The sequence below is a fragment of the Euprymna scolopes genome, chromosome 36, assembly GCF_053919585.1.
Source record: "Euprymna scolopes isolate OS-2025 chromosome 36, ASM5391958v1, whole genome shotgun sequence".
NCBI classification, from domain to species: Eukaryota; Metazoa; Mollusca; class Cephalopoda; order Sepiida; family Sepiolidae; genus Euprymna; species Euprymna scolopes.
In genome coordinates this window covers 94,475,615-94,501,987 of record NC_136517.1, presented here as the reverse complement: position 1 = coordinate 94,501,987, position 26,373 = coordinate 94,475,615, and the positions used below count along the sequence as shown (strand labels likewise).

General features: G+C 35.6%; 1 protein-coding gene across 3 annotated transcripts in view; it reads right to left on the bottom strand.

Annotated features, from left to right (window-relative positions):
• LOC145260683 (kinesin-like protein KIF7) overlaps positions 1-26,373 on the bottom strand; it is a 109,553-nt gene that overhangs the window by 37,848 nt on the left and 45,332 nt on the right. For all 3 annotated transcript variants that reach the window (XM_080119067.1, XM_080119066.1, XM_080119065.1), the window contains exons 6-8: positions 16,287-16,473; positions 12,629-12,725; positions 3,565-3,659 (exon numbers count right to left, since the gene is read on the bottom strand). In XM_080119067.1, the coding sequence (XP_079975193.1) occupies positions 3,565-3,659; positions 12,629-12,725; positions 16,287-16,473 (379 nt within the window). The remainder of the gene's footprint in view (positions 1-3,564; positions 3,660-12,628; positions 12,726-16,286; positions 16,474-26,373) is intronic.

Sequence of the window (26,373 nt, the reverse complement as noted above, 5' to 3'; positions counted from 1 at the left end):
GCAAATGAAGATACTTTTAAACTAAGATGCAATATATTGTTGGAAAGTACCATGAATAAATCCCTTTTATTTCAACTAGAAAAAAAATGAGTTAAATTTCTTTCCTTTTTTTGTTCCTTTGCGACCGTCTCAGATACAAGTGTTGAGTCCGAGTATTAAAATGTAACAACTGTTATATAGTTATACATTTCAATGTGTTCTTATTAGTAAGGATAATGTATGTTCTTTTGTTTACATGTTATAAAGGATATGAGTCTTAAGTGAGATGAGAGTCTTGTTGTTGTATCTTAGAGAGAGAGAGGGATGTTGTTGTAAGAGAGATTGTTCGTTTTATGAAGATTCATATTTATATTAAAACTGTTCATTACTTAGACGTGTAGAAGAAGAAACTCTTAGAATGATGAGATAGTGTTCACTGTTCACACATTGTGCAGACATGATGTAGATTCACATTGTGGATATGAGATGTCGAGACGTGTATATAATGACATTTTATAACACAGATATATAATACAATTTTCACTTTACCTTTTTGTAAGAATCACAAACACAAGACGACGTTTTACAAAAACACATATGAGTTTATTCTTCACACGACCGGCCGTGGTTTCCTCATCAAAAATTCAAAGCTTCACATTTTAGTTTCAAAGTGACGTCTCGCTTCCTAGACGTTCGAATTCCAAACTCCAGACTCTCTCTGAGTTTCTCACCAACTGTCTCTCTAACTAACTAACTCTCACTTCCTATATTGAGAAATCCATGCATCCCGGCCACGTGAGCAAAATTCACGTGTTTCAACATGCGCGACTTTGCATGTTTCCGACATTGATTTCCCAATAACCTATTTTTTCTTGTGTTGTTTCCACGAAGGAATTCAACCTACATATCTAATTTATTTAACCCATATTTTTTTATCCACATTCTTTCTAACAATTGAATAGTTTATTATTTATTTCATCAGAATTAACAATTTACTGGACATTCCATTTACACCTATTGTTCTTTAAAACTTATGTCCAGGGTTCGATTTCTGCTTTCTCTTATTTTCATTTTAACTAATCTCTCTATTTTTATACTTACATGAAAAGGGGACAGCCCTTATCATGTAACACAACACCACGGCATAATATTTAATATTTAAAAGAAATTATTCATTCTGTAACCCTAAACTGGTGCAGATTGCTTGCTATTATTATAATTTAACGTTGTCGGAAACTTACAACTTGTAGTTTTATACATTTTTATTCCCATGTGAGAACGGCCATTTTGATTTTTCCCTAACTGGGTTATCGGTAGCGTCAAAGCATCATGGCTAATTAGAATTTGCTTGAATAGGAGAAAAGCTAGATAGGGAATCTAAAAGGAATTTTTCTCCAGATATACATAAAATGGGATCCGAGCTGAATGATATTTTTACCAGTTAATTTTAAAATCCTCAGTGGAGGAGAGATTGAATATTGTCAAGATTTGGCGCAGTTTATGGCAGAAGTTACAAGAAAATTTGCAAGTTTTGGATCTGGCCCGGGAAAATCTAATGCTATTCTTCCTATGACAATAGAGTTAGAATGTCTTCAATTCAGTGGGAATCGGTCGTCAAATAAATTCAAATTCCTTAGAAAATTCGAATTTTGCACATTTAATTTAGATGATGCAGATAAACTCCTTTTACTAAAATCTAAATTGGCGGGAAAGGCATCCGATCTTGTATCCAATTGTATATTATTCCTTGATTAGTGCAATTTTGCCAATTAAAGACCTCAAAATTATTCTCGGGCACGTTAAGTTAAAATTGGTCGTCTGATGCATTGAGCTGTGCCCTCAAGCCTGGAACCGTCCGGGTTTGCATTTTGAGGGTGCTGGAATAACTGTGGCTGGAAACTTTGTTTTCATCACCCTCGGCACATCCCTGTTATTCATGACAATCCAGCAATGCATTTTGAGGGCGCTTGTTGTCATAACTTGGATCAGTAGAGAGCATGAGTTGTACAGTGGCGCATCTCCGATCTCATTCGTTGAATATTGTGTGACTTTTAGACATGATAGAAGGCTCCTATCGCTCTTGGGATTTGTACACCGATCCAAGTTACAACAACAAGACCATTGCCAGCGCCCTCAAAATGCACTCAGAGTGATGAAAACACAGTTTGCGGCCACAGTTATGGTCTTTGGTGTGGTTTCAAGTGAAAGCCTCATCATACCATCTCACATCTTCTAAAGTCGCCTTGAAAGTCAACACCAAAGTGTACTTGAATATGCTGAAGAGTGTGGTGATCCTTTGGCGCAATCAGGTGGCTGCTGGCAGACCCTGGGTGTGGCTCTACCCCACAAGTCCAAAGAGACCCAAACTTGGCTTCAGAAGGAGTGCTACGACTTTGTACCCTCCTCCTCCCCGATCTGAACCTGCTAAGACTACTTTGTTTGGTCATACGTTGAAAACATCACAAACATGACCTCTCACAACACCAAAGCCAGCCTGATCGCCACCATCCACCAGATATTCGCCGAACTCCTGTCAGCGCTTATGAAAAAGGCATGCTCCCAGTTCTGGACCCATATCAAGGCGGTGATTGAGGCTGAAGGCGGCTACATTGAATAGTCAGCTCTACTACATAATCAAGTTACCTGAATTGATTTTTTCCAATAAAAGTTTTAAAATAAAGCTGTTTTGTTATTTTCTTTAAGGCAACAACTTTATTTGTTCCACCCTGTAAAATGAGGCTGAAGGCGGCTACATTAAATAGATGTCAGCTCTACTACATAATCAAGTTACCTGAATTAATTTTTTCCAATAGCTGTAGTATTGTTTTCTTTAAGGTGACAAATTTATCGTTCCACGCTGTAAATGGGAGCTGTGCTCCATATTGGATAAGTGCCATCTATATATATAAAAGCGAAAATGTATGTATGTATGTACGCTTCTCCTCGACGTCCACAAAAGGCTTCTTTCAGAGAAGCGCTCGCTCGCTTCACAACTTCTTAAAACTTTTTATATCATCTATAAATTGTAATATCTCACACTTAACCACGGAGCTCGCCTGTCTATTTAATTTTATTGACTTTCAAACGTTAATTATTCCACATTTCCCGCATCGGCACGCGTTACATTCGGTTTTCGGTATAAACAAAAAGCGAAACTCGACTATAATCACCGGCCCAGAGCCAGTGGTCTCTAGAGAGCTAAGTAACGTTTGTTCAATGTAGACTTCGTCATATCAGACGGTAGCTTTCATTTCGAGACTCCCCCTAATAAACAGGGAGCTGGTTTTCCCCGAACTTAGTTAAAAACAAACAAACCGATTTATTTATTTATTTAAAAACTGTCCCGCACAAAATCCTAACTGCAGAAAAGCTATCGCCGTCATGTCAATCAAAAACGCGCACCTGTTTTTTTTCACACTTTACTATTTTCCAACTGCGCGTCGTCAAGGCTTCGTTTTTTTTTCACGGGCACCTGTTTTTTTTTTCACACACACCTACAAACACCCGGGCAACGCCGGGTACCCCTCGCTAGTCTTTTCTATTTCCGACTATGAATAACCATATAAAAACTCAAAATGAACATACTTTCTTTGTTCGCTTTCTTCGTTATGGCCTCGGCTTTCTAAATCTTGCAAGTTTTGTCGGGTTTCATTCAATTCTTTTTGAACTCGATCGATTTCCTGAAAAAAAAAACCAAAAACAATAATTCCAAATATTTATCTCAACAGCATCTATAGAAACCTTCACATTTTTTTTTTTTATAAGAATTCAGTAATTGGAATTTTTTTTTTTAATGATGAATATCAAAAGAAATATGTCTAAAGAGTTTTCGCAACCTAACAATCTTTCTTCATTTCTGAAGATTCATCTTTTTTTTTTTTTTACAAAGGCGTCACCACATTATCAAGGCCCAGAGGCCACTCAAGGATAAGGGTTAAAGAGTGTACAGTAGAAATTGGTCAATATAGTAATCATTAGTAATGAAAATTTGGTAAATTTAATAACTTATATGGAACGGCTCATCAAGAACTTATTTACTTTAGACTTGAACACAACCATATTGTAGTCAGCCGGAAAGCAGGAAAACGGAAGACAATTCCACAGGCGTGCAGTTCTAAGAAAGAAGCTTTGTTCATGGAATCTACGTTTAGGTTTAGGCACAGATAAAGAGTGGGGGAAATTATTGATAGTGTTTACAGCTAGACGAGTGTTTCTTGTGAAAGTTTGGCGAGGGGGGACCATAGATTGAAGCTCAGTTGAACACTTTCCATGAAAATAACGATACATCAGAGACAAACTCGCAACATCTCTTCTGTGAGATAGAGGTTGCAAGGAGGAGAAAAGGACATCTCCTACGAGGCTACGAAGTCTATTTTGAACTCTATCAAGGCAGGACAAGTCCTTTCTAGCAGCTCCTGCCCAGATGTGGCAACAGTATTCCATCCTTGGACGTACCTGGCTCTTATATAGGTAGAGAATAGCATCAGCAGTGAGATATCTACTGGATCGAAGAAAGATCCCACCATTTTTCCAGCGGCCTTGGCAACAGATTTGATATACGTGTTCCATTTAAGATCAGGAGTAATGGTCAAGCCCAGAAGCTTGTCAAAACTTGAGGCCTCCTGAAGACGAGAGCCATTCATTTCAATTGATGACAAATGTGGATTAGAATGTTGATGATGTAAAGAGAGAAGCTTGGTTTTAGATGCATTAAAAGTAACCAGCCACTCCTTTCCCCATTGTACTACGTGCTCAAGATCAGAGGAGAGAGAATTGGAGAGAACTTGGTCATTTACTGTCTTAGATGTGCTACCATAAATGGTAGTGTCGTCAGCATAAATGTCTACAAATGATGTAAGGATATGATTTGGAAGATCATTAATGTAGATCAGGAAAAGAGTTGGGCCCAGGATGGATCCCTGAGGGACACCGGCATTAATACTGTGAGCTTCTGATTTTTGCCCCTCAACTACTACTCTTATGAACCTATCAGAAAGAAATGATTTAATAATTAATAATAATCATCTTTTTCTTGTTGTATTAAATGCCATTTTTACTCACCCAGTAAAATTTCTCTCTCTTTTTTTTTTTTTTTACAAAGGCATCACCACTTATCAAAGCCAAGAGGCCACTCAAGGATAAGTGTTAAAGAGTGTACAGTAGACAATTGGACAAAGTAATCGTTAGTAATGGAAATTCGATAAATTTGTTAACTTATATGGAACGGCTCATCAAAAACTTGTTTACATTAGACTTGAAGACAACCATATTGTAGTCAGCTGGAAAGTAGGAAAATGGAAGACAATTCCATAGGCGTGCAGTTCTAAGAAAGAAGCTTTGTACATGGAATCTAAATTTAGGTTTAGGCACAGATAAAGAGTGGGGGGAAATTATTGATAGTGTTTTCTGCTAGACAGGTGTTCCTAGTGAAAGTTTGGCAAGGGAGGGGCATAGATTGGAGCTCAGTCGAGCACTTGCTATGAAAATAACGATAAAACAGAAACAAACTCGTAACATCTCTTCTGTGAGAAAGAGGTTGCAGGGAAGAGAAAACGACATCCCCTACGAGGCTATGACATCTATTCTGAACTCTATCAAGGCAGAATAAGTGCTTTCTAGCAGTTCCTGCTCAGATGTGACAGCAATACTTCAACCTTGGACGTACCTGGTAGAGAATTGCATCAGCAGGTAGATATCTATTGGATCAATAGAAGGATCCCATCATTTTTCCAGCGACCTTGGCAACGGATTTGATGTATGTATTCCATTTTAGATCAGGTGTAAAGGTCAAGCCCAGAAGCTTGTCAAAACATGGAGCTTCCCCAAAACGAGAGCCATTCATTTCAATTGATGCCAGATCGGGATCAGAACGTTGATGATACAAAGATAGAAGCTTGGTTTTAGATGCATTAAAAGTAACAAGCCACCTCTTTCCCCATTGTACCACTTGCTCAAGATCAGAGGAGAGAGAATCGGGGAGAACTTGGTCATTTAAAGTAGTTTAATTTAAAACTTTTCTTATCTATCTGTCAGGTTACCTCAAATGGCAACTGGAGCGCTTAATGTTTTGGTTTCAATTCAAGCTGATGGTACCCGAGGCATTTTTTTTTAAATTTTGAAATCACTAGTATATATATATATATATCATATTCAATAAAGAATTAATAATAAAAGATACAAAATCTGCATGAATTCTAAGTATATTTTATGACCAGCAATGCCCTCTGCTAGTCTTTAATTTTTTTTTTTTACAAAGGAATCACCACTTATCAAGGGCCAGAGGCCACTCGAGGATAACGGTTAAAATGTCTACAATCGTCAAAAGGACAATATCATAGTAATCGTTAGAAGTGTCAATTTGGTAACGGATTTAATGTATGTGTTCCATTTTGTTCTCTAAACATTATATACATTTGTCGTGTTTCTTCTCACAAAAGCTATCGCCATATTTCTGTTTCAGAACTTATCCTCAGAATTATTACCGCATTCTTATGTGTGAAAATTTAATTTTTTTTTTTTCAGGGTAAAATGAATCCCAACAAGTATGTTGGCAGCTTAGAAAGGTGGATCACATAGGACAACCCACAACAAATGTTAGATATTGATCGGGCAAAAACTCTTTAGCCGCCTTTAGTCTACTTTTCCTACCCACATGACGAAAATGTTACACAAGAAGGAACCCGAACAGCAAGTACTTTACCTATATGGAAAAGTGTTAGATACTAACCGGGCAAAACCAAATTATCTGGACAATTATTATTATGATTGTTTTTGATATTTGTAAAAGTAGAATGTCAGGAATAATGTTATCAAAGTGAAATAAATATTTACAGTTAAAATTTTTTATGTTGAAATATAAAATACTTTTCAAAAATGTTAACTTGGTGTAAAAGAATTTTAGAACATGAACAAAAAACGTGACAAAAGTAGATTATCCAATTTGTGTCTTAGTCGCAGGGAGTTAATGATGTAACGAGATAGCTTCGTAATAGACATATTTAATGGCGGATTCGCGTGACTATTAATCAAAAAGGAAATGGAAATGTTCAGACAATTTTCATTTCCGACTAATAAAAGTTTACGTTCACTTTAAATTTTGCTATAAAGACTACTGCCCCTAAAAAAGCCTAGCATTTCACCTTAAGGCTGGTCAGAAACTAACCTAATAAAATTACTCGTATATCGCCAAAAGAGCACGGCGACTAACACGTGTGTCATTTTTATCGATTTCCATCTCTATAGCCTAGCACCTCACTCTCTCTGTCTCAAATGTTTTTTGTGGCTTTATTTGTGCTCGAAGTCTATAGAATAATAATAAAACAAAACCACAGGGACTAATAATACATGGAAAAATTTTTAGTTTTAGAGTTTGGAGTCAGACTGGAAAAGATATCGTCTCCACGTTTCGGAAGCTGAGAGAAACATAACTTTAGGATAATGTTGAAATTTACAACGTCTTGATGGGAAGTCCAGAATAAAATTATCTATATATATAAAAGCGAAAATGTATGTATGTATGTATGTGTGTTCGCTTTTTCTGTATGTCAACAAAAGGCTTTTTTCAGAGAAGCGGTCGCTCGCTTCACAACTTTTTAAAACTTTTTATATCACATATAAATCGTAATATCTCACAGTTAACAAAGAAGCTTGCCTGTCTATTTAATTTGCTCGATTTCAGGAAGATTAATATTCAATATTTGTCGCTCGCCGCATGTGGGTTAGTCTTTTTCCTATAACATCGTGGGGGGGGAGGGTTCAGCAGTAAATGAATACTATCCCGCAGTCAAACTTGACCTCATTAACTCATTAAAATGAGCACCTGCTAAATCCAAGTAATTAAATAAATTCAAACGTGTTTCCATTAGCATCTCGCGGTGGGGCAATTGTTAACGTCGCACGTTTTTTTTTCACACTTTAATTTACAACTTTGCCTCACCGGTTCGGGTTCAATCCTCATACTTACTTTTTTTTAAACAAATGCGAAAGTGCCTCAAGGGTCTATCCTTGGACCTCTATTATTCCTAACTAGCAAAAATGTCCGTCTTTGAATGGGTTAAAAAACAGCCTACAGAAAATCGACTCTGATTTATGAAAGTATGATAGGTTATGAAAAGGAAGGGTTGTAAAGAGATAGCTTCGAATTTGGGGGTATCAAAACCAAAACAAAATATGATGAAAGTAAAAATAAAATAGATAAACCCAATAATTTATTATACCATACCTGCTCACACTGAAAACTTATCACAATATTCTGTGGATCTATATTAAAAAACCTTGTTAAACTTTGTGACATATTTCCATTCTATAGAGGTCAGGCACGAACGAACACCCTATAATTTTATTATACCATATTTCTTCAAACTGAAACATAATTATCAAAGTATATTTATGCAGATAGATATGAAAAGTCTTTATTAAAGTTTGTGCCTATTTCCATTTATATGGAGGCCAGGCGAGAACGCAGACCCCACAATTTTATTATACTATCCCTATTTAAGTTAAAACATACTTATCAAAGTATTATTATGTACATCTATATCAAAAACACTTGTAAACGTTTTTTTTTAATTTTTAAATTTATTATTTCCATACTTTGTGGATCAGGCGTGAACACAGACCCCACAATTTTAATGAACCACCGTTCTGCCAGATCAAACATACCCATTCCTGTGTCTCGATATATCTTCTATTATTATATGTAATCAGTTTTTTAAAATAGTCAACCATATAGGAGCCTATTCGTGACCAGACACACACACACACACACACACACACACACACACACACACACACACACACACACACACACACAGACATTCAGCTTTATATTATAGATATTCATAAATGACATCAAGCTCTAAAACAGACACGACAGGAAAACAAATGAACACATATCTAAAGAAATGGCAGAAACACTAGAGGATGACCTCCAATCTGTAGTAGAATGGGGACAAAAATGGATGGTCACATTCAATGCTGCCAAGACTAAACTTGTTTCCTTCAATAATTACAAGAAACCTTCTCTACCACCAATAGCAATGGCCAAAGACTCTTTAGCTGTGAGTACATGTTTTAAACTCCTCGGCCTAACGTTCACAGGAAACATGAGTTGGAAAAATTACATTGAGAGCATTGCCAGGACCGCTGCGAAAAAGGTAGGTTCTCTCTACTGTGCTACTAACTAGTTAGGGACCCATTGCAGTGAACCTGGAGGGAGCTTCACGTCTTCTCACAGTGACTTAGTTCACAGTACATTGTTGTCTATATTGCACTGTAGAGAACCTACTGCGGATTTTTAAAACTTATTTATCATGGCTTGAATAAAAGTTTTAAATGAAAATGTTATGTATTATGGTTCAATTGTGCTCCAAACAGAAACATTCATTTTGAACATAAGCCAACATTATTATAATGATGGCAGAAACACTAGAGGATGACCTCTAATCTGTAGTGGAATAGGGACAAAAATGGATGGTCACATTCAATGCTGCCAATACTAAACTTGTTTCCTTCAATCACTACAAGAAACCTGCAAGAAAGCTACTAACGCCCGAAAGTATCCTGTACCTCTGTAAGGCTACCATTCACCCATGTATGGAGTATTGTTGTCATATTTGGGCTGGTACATCTGCTACTAGTCTCTCACTTCCACACTAACGTAATGTACTTGCAATAACCCTTATCCCTGAGTGGCTTCCGAGCCTTGATAAATGGTGATCACTGTGTAAAAAAAAACAACTCCTAGACAAGGTTCAAAAGAGAGTCGCCAATCTGATAGGCCCTGAACTGTCATCTAAGCTTCAGCCTCTGTCCCATCGACGAAATGTAGCATCCCTCTTGTCTGTTCTACAAGTACTTTAATGGTGAATGCTCCGACGAAATGCAAGCACTTGTACCCCCTCGATTTAAATACTCCCGACAAACCCGACAAGCAGCAAAATCCCACCCCTTCACAGTTGAGATCCTTAGATGTAAAAGAGCGTTCTGTAGTGGAATAGGGACAAAATGCTGCCAATACTAAACTTGTTTCCTTCAATCACTACAAGAAACCTTCTCTACCACCAATAGCAATGGCCAAAGACTCTTTATCTGAAAGTACATCTTTTAAACTCCTCGGCCTAATGTTCACAGGAAACATGAGTTGGAACAATTACATTGAGAGCATTGCCGGGATTGCTGCGAAAAAGGTAGGTTCTCTCTACCGTGCTAGAAAGCTACTAATACCCGAAAGTATCCTGTACCTCTATAAGGCCACCATTCGTCCATGTATGGAGTACTGTTGTCACATTTGGGCTGGTGCATCTGCTACTAGTCTCTCACTCCTAGACAAGGTTCAAAAGAAAGTCGTCAACCTAATAGGTCCTAAACTGCCATCTAAGCTTCAGCCTCTGTTCCATCGATGAAATGCTGCATCCCTTTGCCTGTTCTACAAGTACTTTAACGGTGAATGCTCCGATGAACTGCAAGCCCTTGTACCCCCTCGACGTAAATACCCCCGACAAACCCAACAAGCAGCAAAATCCCACCCCTTCGCAGTTGAGATCCCTAGATGTAAGAGAGCCTTCTACTCCAGTAGTTTCTTCCCTAGAACTACTAGACTTTGGAATTCCCTTCTGGGTTTCTGCTTCCCCAACTTTACTAACATGCATAAGTTCAAGTGTAACGTGAACCGACATCTTGCTGACAAACTCCCCACATAGTATCCTTGTAGCTTATGTCCCTGATAGTAGCCCCCATGTCAAAGTTGCAATTTGCCTGAAAATGTAATAAAAAATTTTTTTTTAAAATATTATCGTAGAAATGTATCAGGAATATCGACGTAGGAATTTTAAAACAAACAAGAATGTTAGAACATAAACAATGGAGATGATTTTAGCGATGACATCGCGTGATCTTAATGTTACATGATGTAATTAGATAGATGTGGAAAGACGTGTAGTTCAGTTTGGAGTTTGGAGTCAAAGTCAGACAACACGAAAGATATCGTCTCTGCGCTTTGGAAGCTGGGAGAAACGCAACTTTAGTAGAAATGTAGAAGATTTTGCTCTGATGAAAAGTCACGAACAAAGTTGCATCAAATATATAACCTATTGTTGTTTGGTTTTCTTCGGGGGGAGACGAACTTGAATAATTAGAAAACATAATGGCGAAAGATATGTTCTTTGCCTTTTCACTACACGGACTGAATGTTAATGAACTGTTGTTTTTTTTTTTAAAGTTATTTTCTTTTTTCTTTTTTTTGGCGTACAATGATTGTGATGGTAATGCCTGGCACATTTCCCTTCAGACGTTGGTGAAGTGTAGTGTTTTTTTGTAGTGAGTGTTTTTTTTTTTTGTGAAAGTTTTGCAAAGGGGGAACCATAGATTGGACTTTAATCCTTAGCATTCTCCTCTGAACTGACCCTGCTACCTCAACTGTTCTATATCTACTAACTTAGGAACGTTCCATTCTTCAACATAGCTGTTAAGACGATACAAGAGTATAATGCAAGGGGAGTAATTCTTTACTTCTTTGGGCAAAGTTGCCTCCCCTTGTCCGAATCTAAGACTTTGAATTCTTGTGCTTTCTTGCGAGATCAACGACCGGAAGTAGAGAGAGTGGATGGAAAAGAGAGTGACTTTCAAAATGGAGAAATGAGCATCATTCTCGTTCGTTCTTGTTATCATACTTTGATTTCTAACCTTTCATGCAATATGTTTAAATTGTTGTTACGTGTGTGTATCTCCATAATAAACGTATATCGTTATGTAACTGAGTGTAATTTTCTTATTTGTTCATAATTATTCCATTCTTTCATCATGTGCTGCAAATCATTGATTGAGATTGTCGGACTGACTTCCTCATCTTGGTTGTTATCGTCACAACGTTTCGGCCGTTTTGCCCTCCGGCCTTCATCAGGTGTTTTGTATCGAACTGGGGAATCGTTTGTTAGGAGTCTCGAACCCAACCCTTTATTATTATTACGGGGGTACCGTGTTCGGACTCCAGCTAGGCTCTGGGACATAGTTGCTGATTCTCTGTTTTGAATGCTACTTTTCACTGCCTTCATTCAGTATTGAACTCAGCACCTTTGGGTAACTGTAAACTTTGATACAACGTCTAGGACCACTCGACCATATGTCACTAGAATCAGCAACTATGTCCCAGAGCCTAGCTGGAGTCCGAACACGGTACCCCCGTAATAATAATAAAGGGTTGGGTTCGAGACTCCTAACAAACAGTTCCCCAGTTTGATACAAAACACCTGACAAAGGCCGGAGGGCAAAACGGCCGAGATGAGGATGTCAGTCCGACAATCTCAATCAATGAAAACACCTCATCTCAAAAATACAGACAATTACTATGTGCTGCAAACATACCCACGTGAAGGCTGGACACCCTGCGGTAAGATATTTTATGTTATATTAATCCTAACGCATCCCACGATATAACAATGGCCATACCATTGAAGTCTACTCTTTTGTACATATTCCAAATTTAATCGCTTTCTAAAGTCATCAAAACTAAACTAATCCAATTTAGTCAATCGAGAGAAAGTATTGGTTTTGGTAATTTTCTCAGTGTTGTTATGGTAGTTCATCCTTAAGTTTTGGGCTATTATTGTGACTTTATTATAATTATTTTTTCCTTCTTTCAATTTATGCTCACCTTTTCTTGTTCTTGGATTTTATTCTTGTATTCTTCATTGAGTTTCACAGCGGCTTTTTGTTTCTTTAGCAATTCCTGCACGAATGCTTCTTTAAGGCTAACAATGAAACAAAACAAATCAAATTATTAGTAGAATTTCAAGGCCTAAAGCCACTCGAGGACAAAGGCTAATTAATGGTTTTCAAATCCCGTCGGGGGGGGGGGTTACCATTTATTTATCTATGAGATGCACTTTTATACTTATTATTTGGAGTCTTCAGACGTTTTGGTTGATGTAACCTCCAACCTTCTTCAGGTGTATCTTGTTGAACTGAATGAATCTGAATAGAATTTTGAATGGAACCCTTTATTTACTTCACAAGTAGATATAAGATGAACTTTTATATATTAGTGTGACACCACGTGACCCAACTGACACCATGCCGCCTCAAAGTTGTTTGCCGTGGATTTTTTGTTCATCTTCTTATCTTTTTATGGCCTTGTGGTCGTCTTTTACGCATTATCGACCGTTGGTAAGTGTAAACAATAAAACAACACGGAAAAAACAAAGAAAACACCGATGTTTTACACATATACCAATGTGTGTGTGTGTATGTCTATCTGCCCTCTACACGTTAGTCCACAAGTAAGATCTGTTTAGGTCATATCAGTCAATTACCGTCAATTCATCCTAATCTTCCAAAGCTTTCCTGACTTGTCCCAAGCCATGATCTGCTTTCTTCTGCATCCAAATTCCAACTCTTGTTAAAACTGGTGTTTCTGTTGCAAAACCTCTCCCTGAACTCTTACTGTTGTAAACTAGATGTTTTTGTTCGTAAATTGTTTCTATTGTCGTTAACAACATCGTAAAACCCCTTGCCAATCCTTAGAATCATAAAACTCATTGTCAATTGTAAAGTATCCACAAACCAAATCTAAATATATCCACATTCATTATTCCGTGCTTTTTTTGCTATTGTCATTTGTCACAACCTAATTTAAACTCTACCATAGCTCTCTTTTGTCTACCTTAGTGAACAGTTTCAATCCCGAAACTAAGGGATATTTTAGCATGGATTTTGTTCCATTTAAATGAATCGGAAAAAAAATTTAGTGAAACAAATTTTGAACAACTTTTGTTTATGTAATGAAAAAAAGAACTCCGGAAGTGAATTACTTCCTTTGTTCAATTTTTTTTGTTTTTTGAAGACGGCTATGGTTCTCGTAGTGACTCATTCTTTGCGCAGGTTTTAGTAAAATAAATTATTTTCAAGCATATTTGGATGTTAATTTATTCATTACATTTTAATAATAAATATCCATCCATAGAAAAAAAATTACTGATAAAAAAAAAAAAAAAAATATGCAAGCTGTTTAAATTTAGTTTAAAAATATGCTTGCATATATTTTAGGACCAGGAGAAAATTAATCCGCACTGATGACGGACACTTTTCACTGGCACAGGATAACCAATTAAACGGACCTGTTTGATTAGAGATCAATTGTTTTTTTTTTGTTTTTATTTAAAGATAAGTCTTTACCTTAGATCTACCTACACACTTTGCTATAAAATGCTGACTTTTATAGGTTTTCCACAATGCTGATTAAAAAAATCTCATTTTTATTTGGTGGATGCAAGTAGTTTTCACGATATAAAGCCCTGTATTATGCACTTTAAATCACTGGCCGCCAGATTAGTATGCAAGGGCGAGAAACAAATCTAATTATATCCGACCGACACTGTCACCTCAAAATTTCTTTGTTGGTTCATATTATTTGCACGTGGGGATCCTGACAGCGAGTATCAAGGTTAAATTTGTGGCAAATATTTTGACAGTAAAACCCACTACCAAAATGAGGTGTCTATTCTGAAAGCCGTTCTAAACATGGGGATGTTGCCAGTGACCATTCCAAAAGCCGTTCTTAATATGAGGAGATGGGGTGTTGGGAAACAACAACAACAACATCCGTATTTTAATTTTTCTACGAGAGAAGAGGGACATACTTCCACTGGGCAACACCGGTTAACGGATCCTGCTAGTTATTAATATATCAACGATATGTCAATATATAATTGCTATGTTTTAACATATAATGTTCGTTTGGGGGTTATTTTTTCCCCTCGACCCCCAAATCAACAATCTAAGTTCTTTTTGAAATGTCCTTTTCCCTTTTGATCCTGGTATGTTACTGGTCCTGGGAAGTTCTAGGAGGTTCACCTTCCTAGGTTTTGCCTTTTCTCTTTGAGAAGGGGTTATTTTATGGCTAATGGCCTGAAAAAATGCTGACGGGGCTGCCCAGACATTTTTCACAGGTCAGATTGCTCTTGCCCTAGGCTTCTGGCTTTTCAATCTCACTTTTCAATCCTTGTGTCACATCTTCCCATCGTTCGGTTTAGCATCTGTATTTTACATGCTCTCATGTTGTTGCAATATTTTTGATTCAGATGGGGTGTGATCTCGCACAGTCGGGCGATTCATTTATAAACGATGCTGCTAGGAACTGACGAATCAAATTAATTCACGTTCTGCAACCTCTATCTCACAGAAGAGATGTTGCGAGCTTGTCTCTGATGTATCGTTATTTTCATGGAAAATGGTCGACTGAGCTTCAGTCTATGGTCCCCCCCTCGCCAAACTTTCACAAGAAACACTCGTCTAGCACAAAACACTATCAATAATTCCCCCCACTCTTTATCTGTGCCTAAACCTAAACGTAGATTCCATGAACAAAGCTTCTTTCTTAGAACAGCACGCTTGTGGAATTGTCTTCCGTTTTCCTGCTTTCCAACTGACTACAATATGGTTGTGTTCAAGTCTAACGTAAACAAGTTCTTGATGAGCCGTTCCATATAAGTTAACAAATTTACCGAATTTTCATTACTAATGATTACTATATTTTCCAATTTCTACTGTACACTCTTTAACCCTTATCCTTGAGTGGCCTCTTGGCCTTGATAATGCAGTGCTGCCTGTGTAAAAAAAAAAAAAAGCAATCAGAAACTAGAATTGCTCCATCAATATTAAACCTTTCTGTAGCAATTTCGCATATGTTTTTTCCGTCTCGACACGGTAAGAATCTTTTGCTCTGTGGAACTGTCTACTGCAAACCAGTCACCTCTCAGGACTTGTGTAGAACAACGAACCATCGGAAACAGTTCTGTCTACAGCAAACCAGTCTCCTCTCAGGATTTGTGTAGAACAACGAACCATCGGAAACAGTTCTGTCTACTGCAAACCAGTCACCTCTCAGGACTTGTGTAGAACAACGAACCATCGGAAACAGTTCTGTCTACTGCAAACCAGTCACCTCTCAGGACTTGTGTAGAACAACGAACCATCAGAAACTGTTCTGAAACTAAACACGGCGTACACTTCTAGACATCTGTTGAACGGCTTTTTAGAAAATGACTTCCAAACTAATTTATCTCTGGCCAGGTCTTTATTTATCCCTCTTTCTTTCAAATACATCCTCCTATGGTTTTCCTTGTCCCACTTCTTTCAACTGACCCTGCTACCTGAACTGTTCTACATCTACTAATCTAAGCACTAACTATTCTTTCAATGTAACCATACCATCAAAGTCTCCTGTTCTGTACCTATCTCCCTATGCTATCCAGATTTAGTCTGCCTCTGAGGTCATCAGATCTAAGCCTGCCTTTGCGACTCGCATTACTTACCGAATATTTCCTGCTAATTCGTTAAGTCTTTGATTAGATTCTTTTAGTTTCTGTTCATTGGCGTCGATCTTTTCTTGATGAAAATCGGAAACACTGTGGTAGATTTCCAGAGTTTCCGATGAATTTGGAGAATGCCGATTTCGGTTTACGTCCAGACTGTCCCGGGTGTAGTGTTGAAAAGGAAGATCTGGAAAAAGACAAAGATTTATATTTAAAAAAATTGGCGGACCTGTACGAGAGTGACCACCCCCTAAAGTGCGCGTTTTTCACCTTTTTTTTTTTTTTGTTTTTTGTTTTTCTTTAAAGTATTTTTTTTGTATTATTTGTTTAAGTATTTTTTTTGTATTATTTGTTTAAGTATTTTTTTTGTATTATTTGTTTAAGTATTTTTTTTGTATTATTTGTTTAAGTATTTTTTTTGTATTATTTGTTTAAGTATTTTTTTTTTGTATTATTTGTTTAAGTATTTTTTTTTGTATTATTTGTTTAAGTATTTTTTTTTGTATTATTTGTTTAAGTATTTTTTTTTGTATTATTTGTTTAAGTATTTTTTTTTGTATTATTTGTTTAAGTATTTTTTTTTGTATTATTTGTTTAAGTATTTTTTTTGTTTTATTTGTTTAAGTATTTTTTTGTATTATTTGTTTAAGTATTTTTTTTTGTATTATTTGTTTAAGTATTTTTTTTGTATTATTTGTTTAAGTATTTTTTTTTGTATTATTTGTTTAAGTATTTTTTTTTTGTTTTTTTTGTTTAAAGTATTGAAAAAAAAAAATCTGGCAAAGACAAAGATTTATATTTAAAAAAAAAAAATTTTCTAAAATATTTAACCAATTTTAAATGGCTTTTTTAAGTCACAACTTGTAATAATAATAAGTAGGGATATGACAACAGCATATTCTTTTCATTGTTTTGACTCTCAAGTATATATCCGACACAGTTAGACACAGTTAATCCACCGAGAACAACATCAGTCCATATAAAAGCTTATAAAATATCAACGCATACGCACTCAAGAGTCAAAACAATGAAAAGAATATGCTGTTGTCCTAGCCCTAATAATAAGACACCATCTACGATAGGCTGGACACCTTGCCCAAATGCCTGATAACTGCCTATCAGTAATTTCCCTACTCTTCATCTGTGCCTAAATCAAAACGTAGATTCCATGAACAAAGCTTCTTTCTGAGAAGTGCACGCCTGTGGAATTCTCTTCCGTTTGTCTGTTTCCCACCTGACTACAACTTGGATGTCTTCAAGTCCAACATAAACAAATTCCTGATTAATCGCCCTCTTAAGTAAGACACTTTATCAAATCTCCAATACCAACTATTACTACGATATTATCCCATTGATTATTGTAAACACAATAACTCTTATCCCCGAGTTGGCTTCAGAGCCTTGATAAGTGGTGATCCCCCATGTAAAAAAAAACAAACAAGTTTTTGATTCAGACCCAGTGGCGTACTAAGACACCGTTTTAAAGATAAGCTGAAATCTACTCTTACGGCAACCAAAATTACACAAACTACTGGGAAGCCAATGCAACCAACAGGAAGAGCTGGAGAAGACAAATATATGTAAACAGCGAAATCTTTGAAAAGAACGGAAGACGAAACGAAGAAGAGGAAACAAAAAGAACCCAAAGTAAAGTTGGAGGTCAATAACCTGTGAACCTTCCTAGTCTCCCCTTTCACGGTTGCAGCCACCTCTTCTGTGCACAGATAGGACTTGTTTCACATCATAAAAAGTGTCGATGAGCAAAATGTATACTCGTATCAGAGTACTGCCAATGACAACAATGACTTGAAATCTGTCAATGACGATAACTAGTAATAACAAACAAATAATTCTATTAGGCCCTTGACTACTAATCAAGAATGATCTACTTATAAAAATGCGAAAGTGTGTGTGTGCGCATGTGTGTGTGTGTGTGCGCGCATGCGTGTGTGCATGTGTGTGTGTGCATGTGTGTGTGTGTGTGTTTGCGTGTGAAGACAACTCTCAACCTATCTACTCAACGAAATTTTAATCTACAAACTTGAAATTTGGTATATAGGGTATTCAGACAAGTGGGAAACTTTTTAATTGGTTCTCATCCGGAAAAAAAGGGCTGCTAAGAGGTCAAAGTTGAAAAATTGGTACTTGGGGGGGAGGGGGGGTATCAGATCTTTTTATCTATTTGTCAACTGTTTCATGACTGCGCATACATGAATCGTTCATATAACAGCTTTCTCATGTTAAAAATAAGTAGGTTTGAAAACACTTTTAAATGATCGTGGCAAGCAGGCCTAATTGTTATCGTACTTGACTCACTGTCTAGGTTCTGGTTTCGATCTCAGCTCGAGTATTTTTTTTTACTTACAAGAAGTGAACTGTTTAGAAAAATGAATACTCGCATGCACATGTCTCAGTTTCTTTCGTTTTTTTTTTTTTTTACTTCATTTTTTTTTTTTGGAGGGAATTTAATGTTACGTTTAATACCAGGCAACGCCAGGTACATCTGCTAGTATATAATAAATTGACAAGAGGTTAAATGAAACACCGACAAAAAAGGTTAGATGAAACACAGACAAAATATATACATGTAAATGAATAAACAAATAAAAAGAGTTTAAAAAAAAAAAAACTATAATAATTCCTAACAATACTTAATATTCATCACAACGTGTATCTTGGTAATTGATTTGACAGCTCGACTGTGTGACTGACTTCTGGCCATGGATACCAAAAAAACAAAGAAATAAAGTAATAAATACAAAAATAAAACAAAGAAAAGCCTTGCCAAACAGTTGCAGACGTTTCTTTTCTTCCCTGATGAAGAGATTTTATTCTTGAAAATTCGGGATATCAGCACCAACTATCTTGTACGACACATAATGTTGGTAAAATTATTAAGAATTTCTTCTAATATTGTCATTTTTCTTTTATATACTAACTCTGTCACAATGTACCAGTTAAACAAGTTGATAAATTCAAATACCTGGGATACTGGATCACATCTGATCCTTTTCTGCTTTTTCGACTATGCAGTGTATTTTTTCTCTTGCAGCACAAGTGTCAAAACACGTCCAATCAGTCTCTCTGCTCGACCACGTACTGTCATTTTTCTGCCTTTTTTTTTCTCTTTTCCTTCTTGTGATGTCAGCGCATGCACACTTGCTTAATTTGCATATGTGCTAAGATGGCTGCTGCTGCTGCTATTTTTGCCAGTCAGTTATCATAAGCTGCTGCTGATTTTCTCACATGTGGCCATATGCGCTCTATTAGAAAAATGTGTCAATGTCTATTTGTTATATTGTACCGTTGTGCAATAAACTTGTTATAACTTACTTTGTATTATTTTATATTGGTTATATTGTCTTATCCAATGTATAATACTTGCATTCAGAGATGACTATTAGAACAGCTGCGTTGGAGCAGGATTGCCTAAAATCAATACTATTTGTCAGAAAAGATAATGGACTATCACGAGATTTTTTTGTTTTTCTAATGGAAATCGCTCCAGACAAGGCATGAAGCCAGTTAATGTAAGGAGCTAAAACAAAGTAAAAAAATTATGAACATATATATATATATATATATATATATATATATATATATATATATAATGATTACTTCATTTAATCACATAAATTAATATACGAAGGTATAATTTTATGTGTAAGCTATAGGTATTTACTTCAACAGTGCTCAATACATAGGTAGAGCTAGGTAGTAAGTTATAAAAATATATACGGCAATTAAGCTACACAGAATATTCTGTGTTCCATCCATACTAGGATTCGTCAGGCTTATGTAATATATAAAATTATATATATATATATATATATATATATATATATATATATATATATATATATATATATAGTCATCCACATACAGTACTGTTTCGCTGTTTCACAGCTCATCAGTGCGGCTAGGCAGGCAACTACATCAAGCCAGGATTGAAACCTGACCGTCTGTACGACAGTCAAGGCTCCTAACCATTACGCTATCGGCGACTGCTGAGCGAGTAGTGAGCTTAACGATGTTTTGACATTGTCCGAAATACCTCAACTCGATTTGTTTACACAAAGAGCGTCGCTTATATGCTAATGGTAATTCGTGTATCACTTCTCAATATGCTCAACTCAAGACGAGGAGCATATATATGAGAACAAAGAATAAAATATGTTGATAAACAGTTTAGCAAGAGTTAAAAACATTTATTTTTCAAAAAGGAAACACAAATGAAGTGAATTGTCCTTAATCCTCAGAGTTATATATACATATATATATATATATATATATATATATATATAGTAATTTATAAAATATATATAGCGATTAAGCTACACTGAATATTCGGCGTTTCATCCACTCTAGGATTCCTCAGAGTAGATGAAACGCCGAATATTCAGTGTAGCTTAATCGCCATATATATTTTATAAATTACTAACTAGCTCTACCTACGTATTGAGCACTTTTGAAGTAAATACTTAAAGTTTACGCATAAATCTATACTTTCGTATATTAATTTTATGTGAATAAATGAAGTAGTTTATATATATATATATATACATATATATATATATATATACATAGGGTGAGGCAGTAATAACAGGAGTATTTGAAATTTTGCATTACTAAAATGATATATATTCCACACTTAATAAAATGGCTAATTTTTTGAATAAATTGATGAAAAAATTATCACCTGTCATGCATTATTTCTACTCCACCATATATATATATATATATATATATATATATATATATATATATATATATATGACAACTTCATTTAATCACATAAATATATGAAAATATAAAATATTATTTACTTCAACAGTGCTCAATACATAGGTAGAGCTAGGTAGTAAGTTATAAATTGCCATATATATTTTTATAACTTACTATACATTATATACTAGACTACCCGTGACCCGTTGGGTCAGTATGTTATATTAGCTATGGAATTCATGTACGAGCGTGACACTTGTTCTACAAAGAATGTAAAAAATTTTTTACAGCTTTGTTTAACAACTTATGAAGAATTTAGAATATTAAATTTGTTAAAAAAATGGATTTAATATGTGCAAAAAATATGACCGAATAAATTCAAGTATTTTCTGTTTAAAAAACAACAAAAGAAAACACTATTTAATGTAATAGGAATGTATGCATTAACCGATCCGGATTTCCATTTGGCGGGTGCAGATAAAATACAGGAGTATGCCAAGCTATGGTAAGGTTAATCAGCTACTGGAAAATCGGCAATAAGAATGTAAGCAGACGACTTTTAAAAAATTGGAAGAAGAAAAAAAAAAAAGATTTTAATCACGCCCTCTAGATATAAAGGGCCGCATTAGTTCCATGGTTATTAATAATGTAAGGGGGATAACTCTGTCCAACTGTTTAAATAATTATTTTGTGTGTAAATTACGCAAATTGATCAATGAAATGGTTTTGGGTGTTGTTACATTAAAAAAATGATTCTCTTATAGTTTTGGGATAAGATTGGAGATTATGTTTCAAAAATAAACAATTATAAAAAGTATTGATGAAAAGAATGTGTGTTTATGTAGTTGTTATGCCAGAAACGTATTATGGTGTTGTATTTTGATTAATGTTTTATGGGTGAAAACGTTTTTTTTTGTATTTGTAACAGAAAATTTAAAAAAAAATGCTTTCGGATTTATTTATTTATGTTAAAAGCGTAGATAAAAAAAAGGTTCTAAGTGCATGTATTTCTCGTCATAGGGTAACTCTTAATAATTACACATTAAAGTACATTTTTTTAGTTTATTAATCAAATGCAATAGGGTGGTTGGTACAGTACTAAAACAAACATAATTTTTAAAGATAATTTAATTGCAAAATTAAATCCACCAGAATGCTTATCTGTTTCATTTGTAAAGTCGGTCATTTAACTTTTCATTTTTTTTTCATTCAAATTTTCAATTATTTCGTGATCCTTTAAAATTTGTAATTTAGAAGTCTTTAAACTATCGAATAGAAAGTCATTTAAATTAGCCTTTTTACAATCTTCGCCAACGACTCATGTATTGAAGTTTTTCAGGCTCTTTACATCCAACAGAATTTGAAAACCAGGTTACATTAACAAAATTATAGTTTTATAACAATTTGGTCCGGTTAATAATTTAATAATCAGACGATATCGTAATTTAAAATTTTTTTTTTTTTTTTTAATTGAAAATGAAACTATTCCCTGGCAATGTCGAGTAAGGACAGTGATACTATAAGACCATAGAAATGATTAGTTTTATTATCTTCTCTGGATTAAATGCTTTAGTTTTCGCAGTAGTTTGTCATTTTATCGGCATTGAATAGAAATTAAAATCGCTTTTAACAGGCCATATTGTGTCTGTGACGAAGTGCCTTAAAAAGTAGTTATTGGTAAAAAATATATATATATATATATATATATATATATATATATATATATATATTATATATATATATATATTTTCGGGGTTATTTATTTATGCTGGTAGTGTAGTGTCCCCCCCTTCGCCTATCTTTCACGAGAAACACCCGTCTGGCTGAAACTACTGTCAATAATTTTCCCCACTCTTTATCTGTGCCTAAATCCAAACGTAGATTCCATGAGCAAAGCTTCTTTCTTAGAACTCTCTGCCGCTTGCCTGTTTCCCACCTGACTACAACTTGGACGTCTTCAAGTCCAACATAAACAAACTCCTGACAAACCGTCCCCTTAAGTAAGACACTCTATCAAAACCCCTAATACTAATGATTACTACAATACTATCTCATTGGTTTCTGTACATGCAATAACCCTTATCCCTGAATGGCCTTTGGGCCTTGATAAGTGGTGACCCCCATGTAAAAAACAAATGTATGAATGTTTTTAGAAAAGTGTATTAAAAAATGGAGAATAAATTTTTTCAGTGCGCAGGTAAAATTCTGCAAGAGTACACATATGCAACCAGAAGTTGTAAACTGGATGTTGGGTTACAAACAACGTTACAAGGTCATTTGAGTTTTTATAATTATATATATATCCTGATGTTTTTGAATCGTTTAAAATAAACCAGACTATATTAATAAAGGAAATCCAAAACTATATTAGCAATGTATAAAATGTATTTATAATTACATATAATAAATTTATTAAAAAAAAAAAAAAAAAAAAAAATGTATATATGTAAAAATATTTTTAACCTTTATATATCTAATTTTAAATAAATAAGAATGTAAATATACTAAATACTAATCATAGTGGGGGTGATAAGTAGTTAAATGGATTAATCCTAATCTTATAAATACAAGACTGATAAATTAAAAAATTAAAAAATGTACCCATTTTAAATGTGGAAATTGATGAATCGCACAGATAAGAAATTCATTTTTATAGTATGAAAAGGTTAGTAATTGCAATTAAGAATAGGAAATTGGATCAAATGTTTGAAACATGTCTTCTTCCTAAGACTAAGGGTGGTGGTGTTTGATCAACACTGCTAGGGAGCCATGATGTAATATACTGTTTTGTTTTTAAATCCCCGAAACAGTGTTTCATGGTAAACAACTGATGATCCCTTGAAAAATAAATTATTGGTATTATAGTAAATTCGAGAACGAGTTGATGCAATGATTGCAGGTGATTAAATGACTTACTGACTGGATGGTTTTCTAACGGATGATAAAAAATATTTTTTTGTATAGTTTCAAAGGCTAAAAACTTCAAAGACTATATATATATATATATATATATATATATATATATATATAGTCTTTGAAGTTTTTAGCCTTTGAAACTATACAAAAAAATATTTTTTTGTATAGTTTCAAAGGCTAAAAACTTCAAAGACTATATATATATATATATATATATATATATATATATATATATATATATATAATGTTTAGCTATCAGTAACTTATGGTCTCCTGGGCACTTCCTGTAATGGCTGCTCCATAAACACAGACATGTATAAAATACTCCTAATCTTTATTTCTCCAGTTTTTTATCATTACAGAACATTGTCATCTCATTTCAAATCTCTTAATATGCATGCCCTTTCTACACGGTAAACCCATATTTTTATCCAATAATAAGCACGTGAAAATACAACAAAAACAATGAGGATTAGATGGGTAAATTCTGACCCAGACAACAGCAATTATTTCCCCTTAGTCAGAAATATAGCTCACGGAATGCGAGGACAAAAGAACAAAATAAGGGAAGCAAAATCAAACCCTTTATCAATTTCTACTCTCCATACATTAATTAATGGATACAATTGACAAGATGCAATTGTACGCTTCAAAAATCGACATAAAGATAAACGCCAATAAGACAGCGGGCCTTCTTCCAAATGAAGAACAAACGCTTGTTCTCAATACGGAAACTCTTGAAGAGCTTGAACGGTTCAACTATCTTGGTTTTATCATTACCGCAACAGGCAAAGTGGAAGAAGAGATTCTAAACCACATCAGCAATGCTTATACAGGGTGGAACGATAAAATTGTTGCCCTAGAAAAGACAACATGATTCCATTTCCGTTTGATGAAAACCGGTTTTCTTTTTTTGTTGCAAACCATCTTCTAGTTACCTGTTGTGTACAAATTCCAAGATCGATAGGAGCCTTTTATCATGTCTGAAAGTGACACACTGTTCAACGAGCGAGATCGTAGATGCGTCGCTGTACAACTCATGCTTTCTACTGATCCAAGTTATAACAACAGGACCATTGCCAGCACCGTCAAAATGCACTGCTGGATTACCATGAATAATAGGGACATGCTCAGGGTGACGAAAACAAAGATTCCGTCCACGGTTATGATCTTTGGTGCGGTTTCAAGTGAAGGCCACATCATGTCACCTCACATCTTCAAAGTCAGCTTGAAAGTCAATATCAAAGTGTACCTGGATGTACTGAAGAGTGTGGTGATCTCCTAGTGCAATCAGGTGACCGCTGGTAGACCCTGGGTGTGGCAGCAAGACTCAGTGTTAGTCCACAAGACCATAGAGACCCAGGCTTGGCTCTAGAAGGAGTGCTAGGATTTGTACCCTTCTCTCACTGCACCCCCCCCCCCTTCCACTAACCTGAACCTGCTGAACTACTTTGTTTAGTCATACATTGAGAACACAAGAACATCACCAACATGACTTCCCACAACACCAAAGCCAGCCTGATCGCACTATTCTCTGATATGTAAAACTTGGCCTATACAAATTTGTAACCTATGCAAACTGAAGGTATTCAGTCATCACTGCCTTCGCCACACCCTCTGTATTCGCTGGCAATAGTTTGTCTCCAATAGTACTCGCTGCAGGAGCCACTCCTTCCAAAAATCTCTCCTTACCAAAGACCTTCATTAGATCAGCCGCACCTTTCAACGAAATTGAGGTGACTTCATTCGTGAAGTCATCGATCCAGCTTCACCAGCAGGCTCCTACTACTCCTATCCTTACATCATCAACGCTCTGATCCCCAGCTGGCATCAATTGTGATGGATGGCTCTCGTCTGGGTGAGACCCCGTGTTTTGACAAGCTTCTGGGTTTGACCTTTACTCCTGATCTGAAATGGAACACGTACATCAAGTCTGTTGCCAAAGTCGCTGGAAAGATGGTGGGATCCTTCTACCGCTTCAGAAGATATCTCACTACTGATGCAATTCTCTATCTATATAAAAGCCAAGTACGTCCAAGGATGGAATACTGTTGCCATATCTGGGCAGGAGCGGTCAAAAACAGCCTATCATGCCTTGACAGAGTACAAAATAGACTTTGTGGCTTAGTGGGGGATGCCCTTTTCTCTACCCTGCAACCTCTCTCCCACAGAAGAGACGTTGCGAGCCTATCCTTGTTTTATCGTTATTTTCATGGCAGGTGCTCGTCTGAACTCCAATCTCTGGTCCCCCCTCGCCAATCTTTCACGAAAAACACCCGTCTAGCTGAATCCACTGTGAAAAATTTCCCCCACTCTATATCTGTGCCTAAATCAAAACGCGTATTCCATGAACAAAGCTTCTTTCTTAGAACTGCACGCCTGTGGAACTCTGTTCCGTCTGCCTGCTTCCCTCCGGACTACAACTTGGATGTCTTAAAGTCCAATG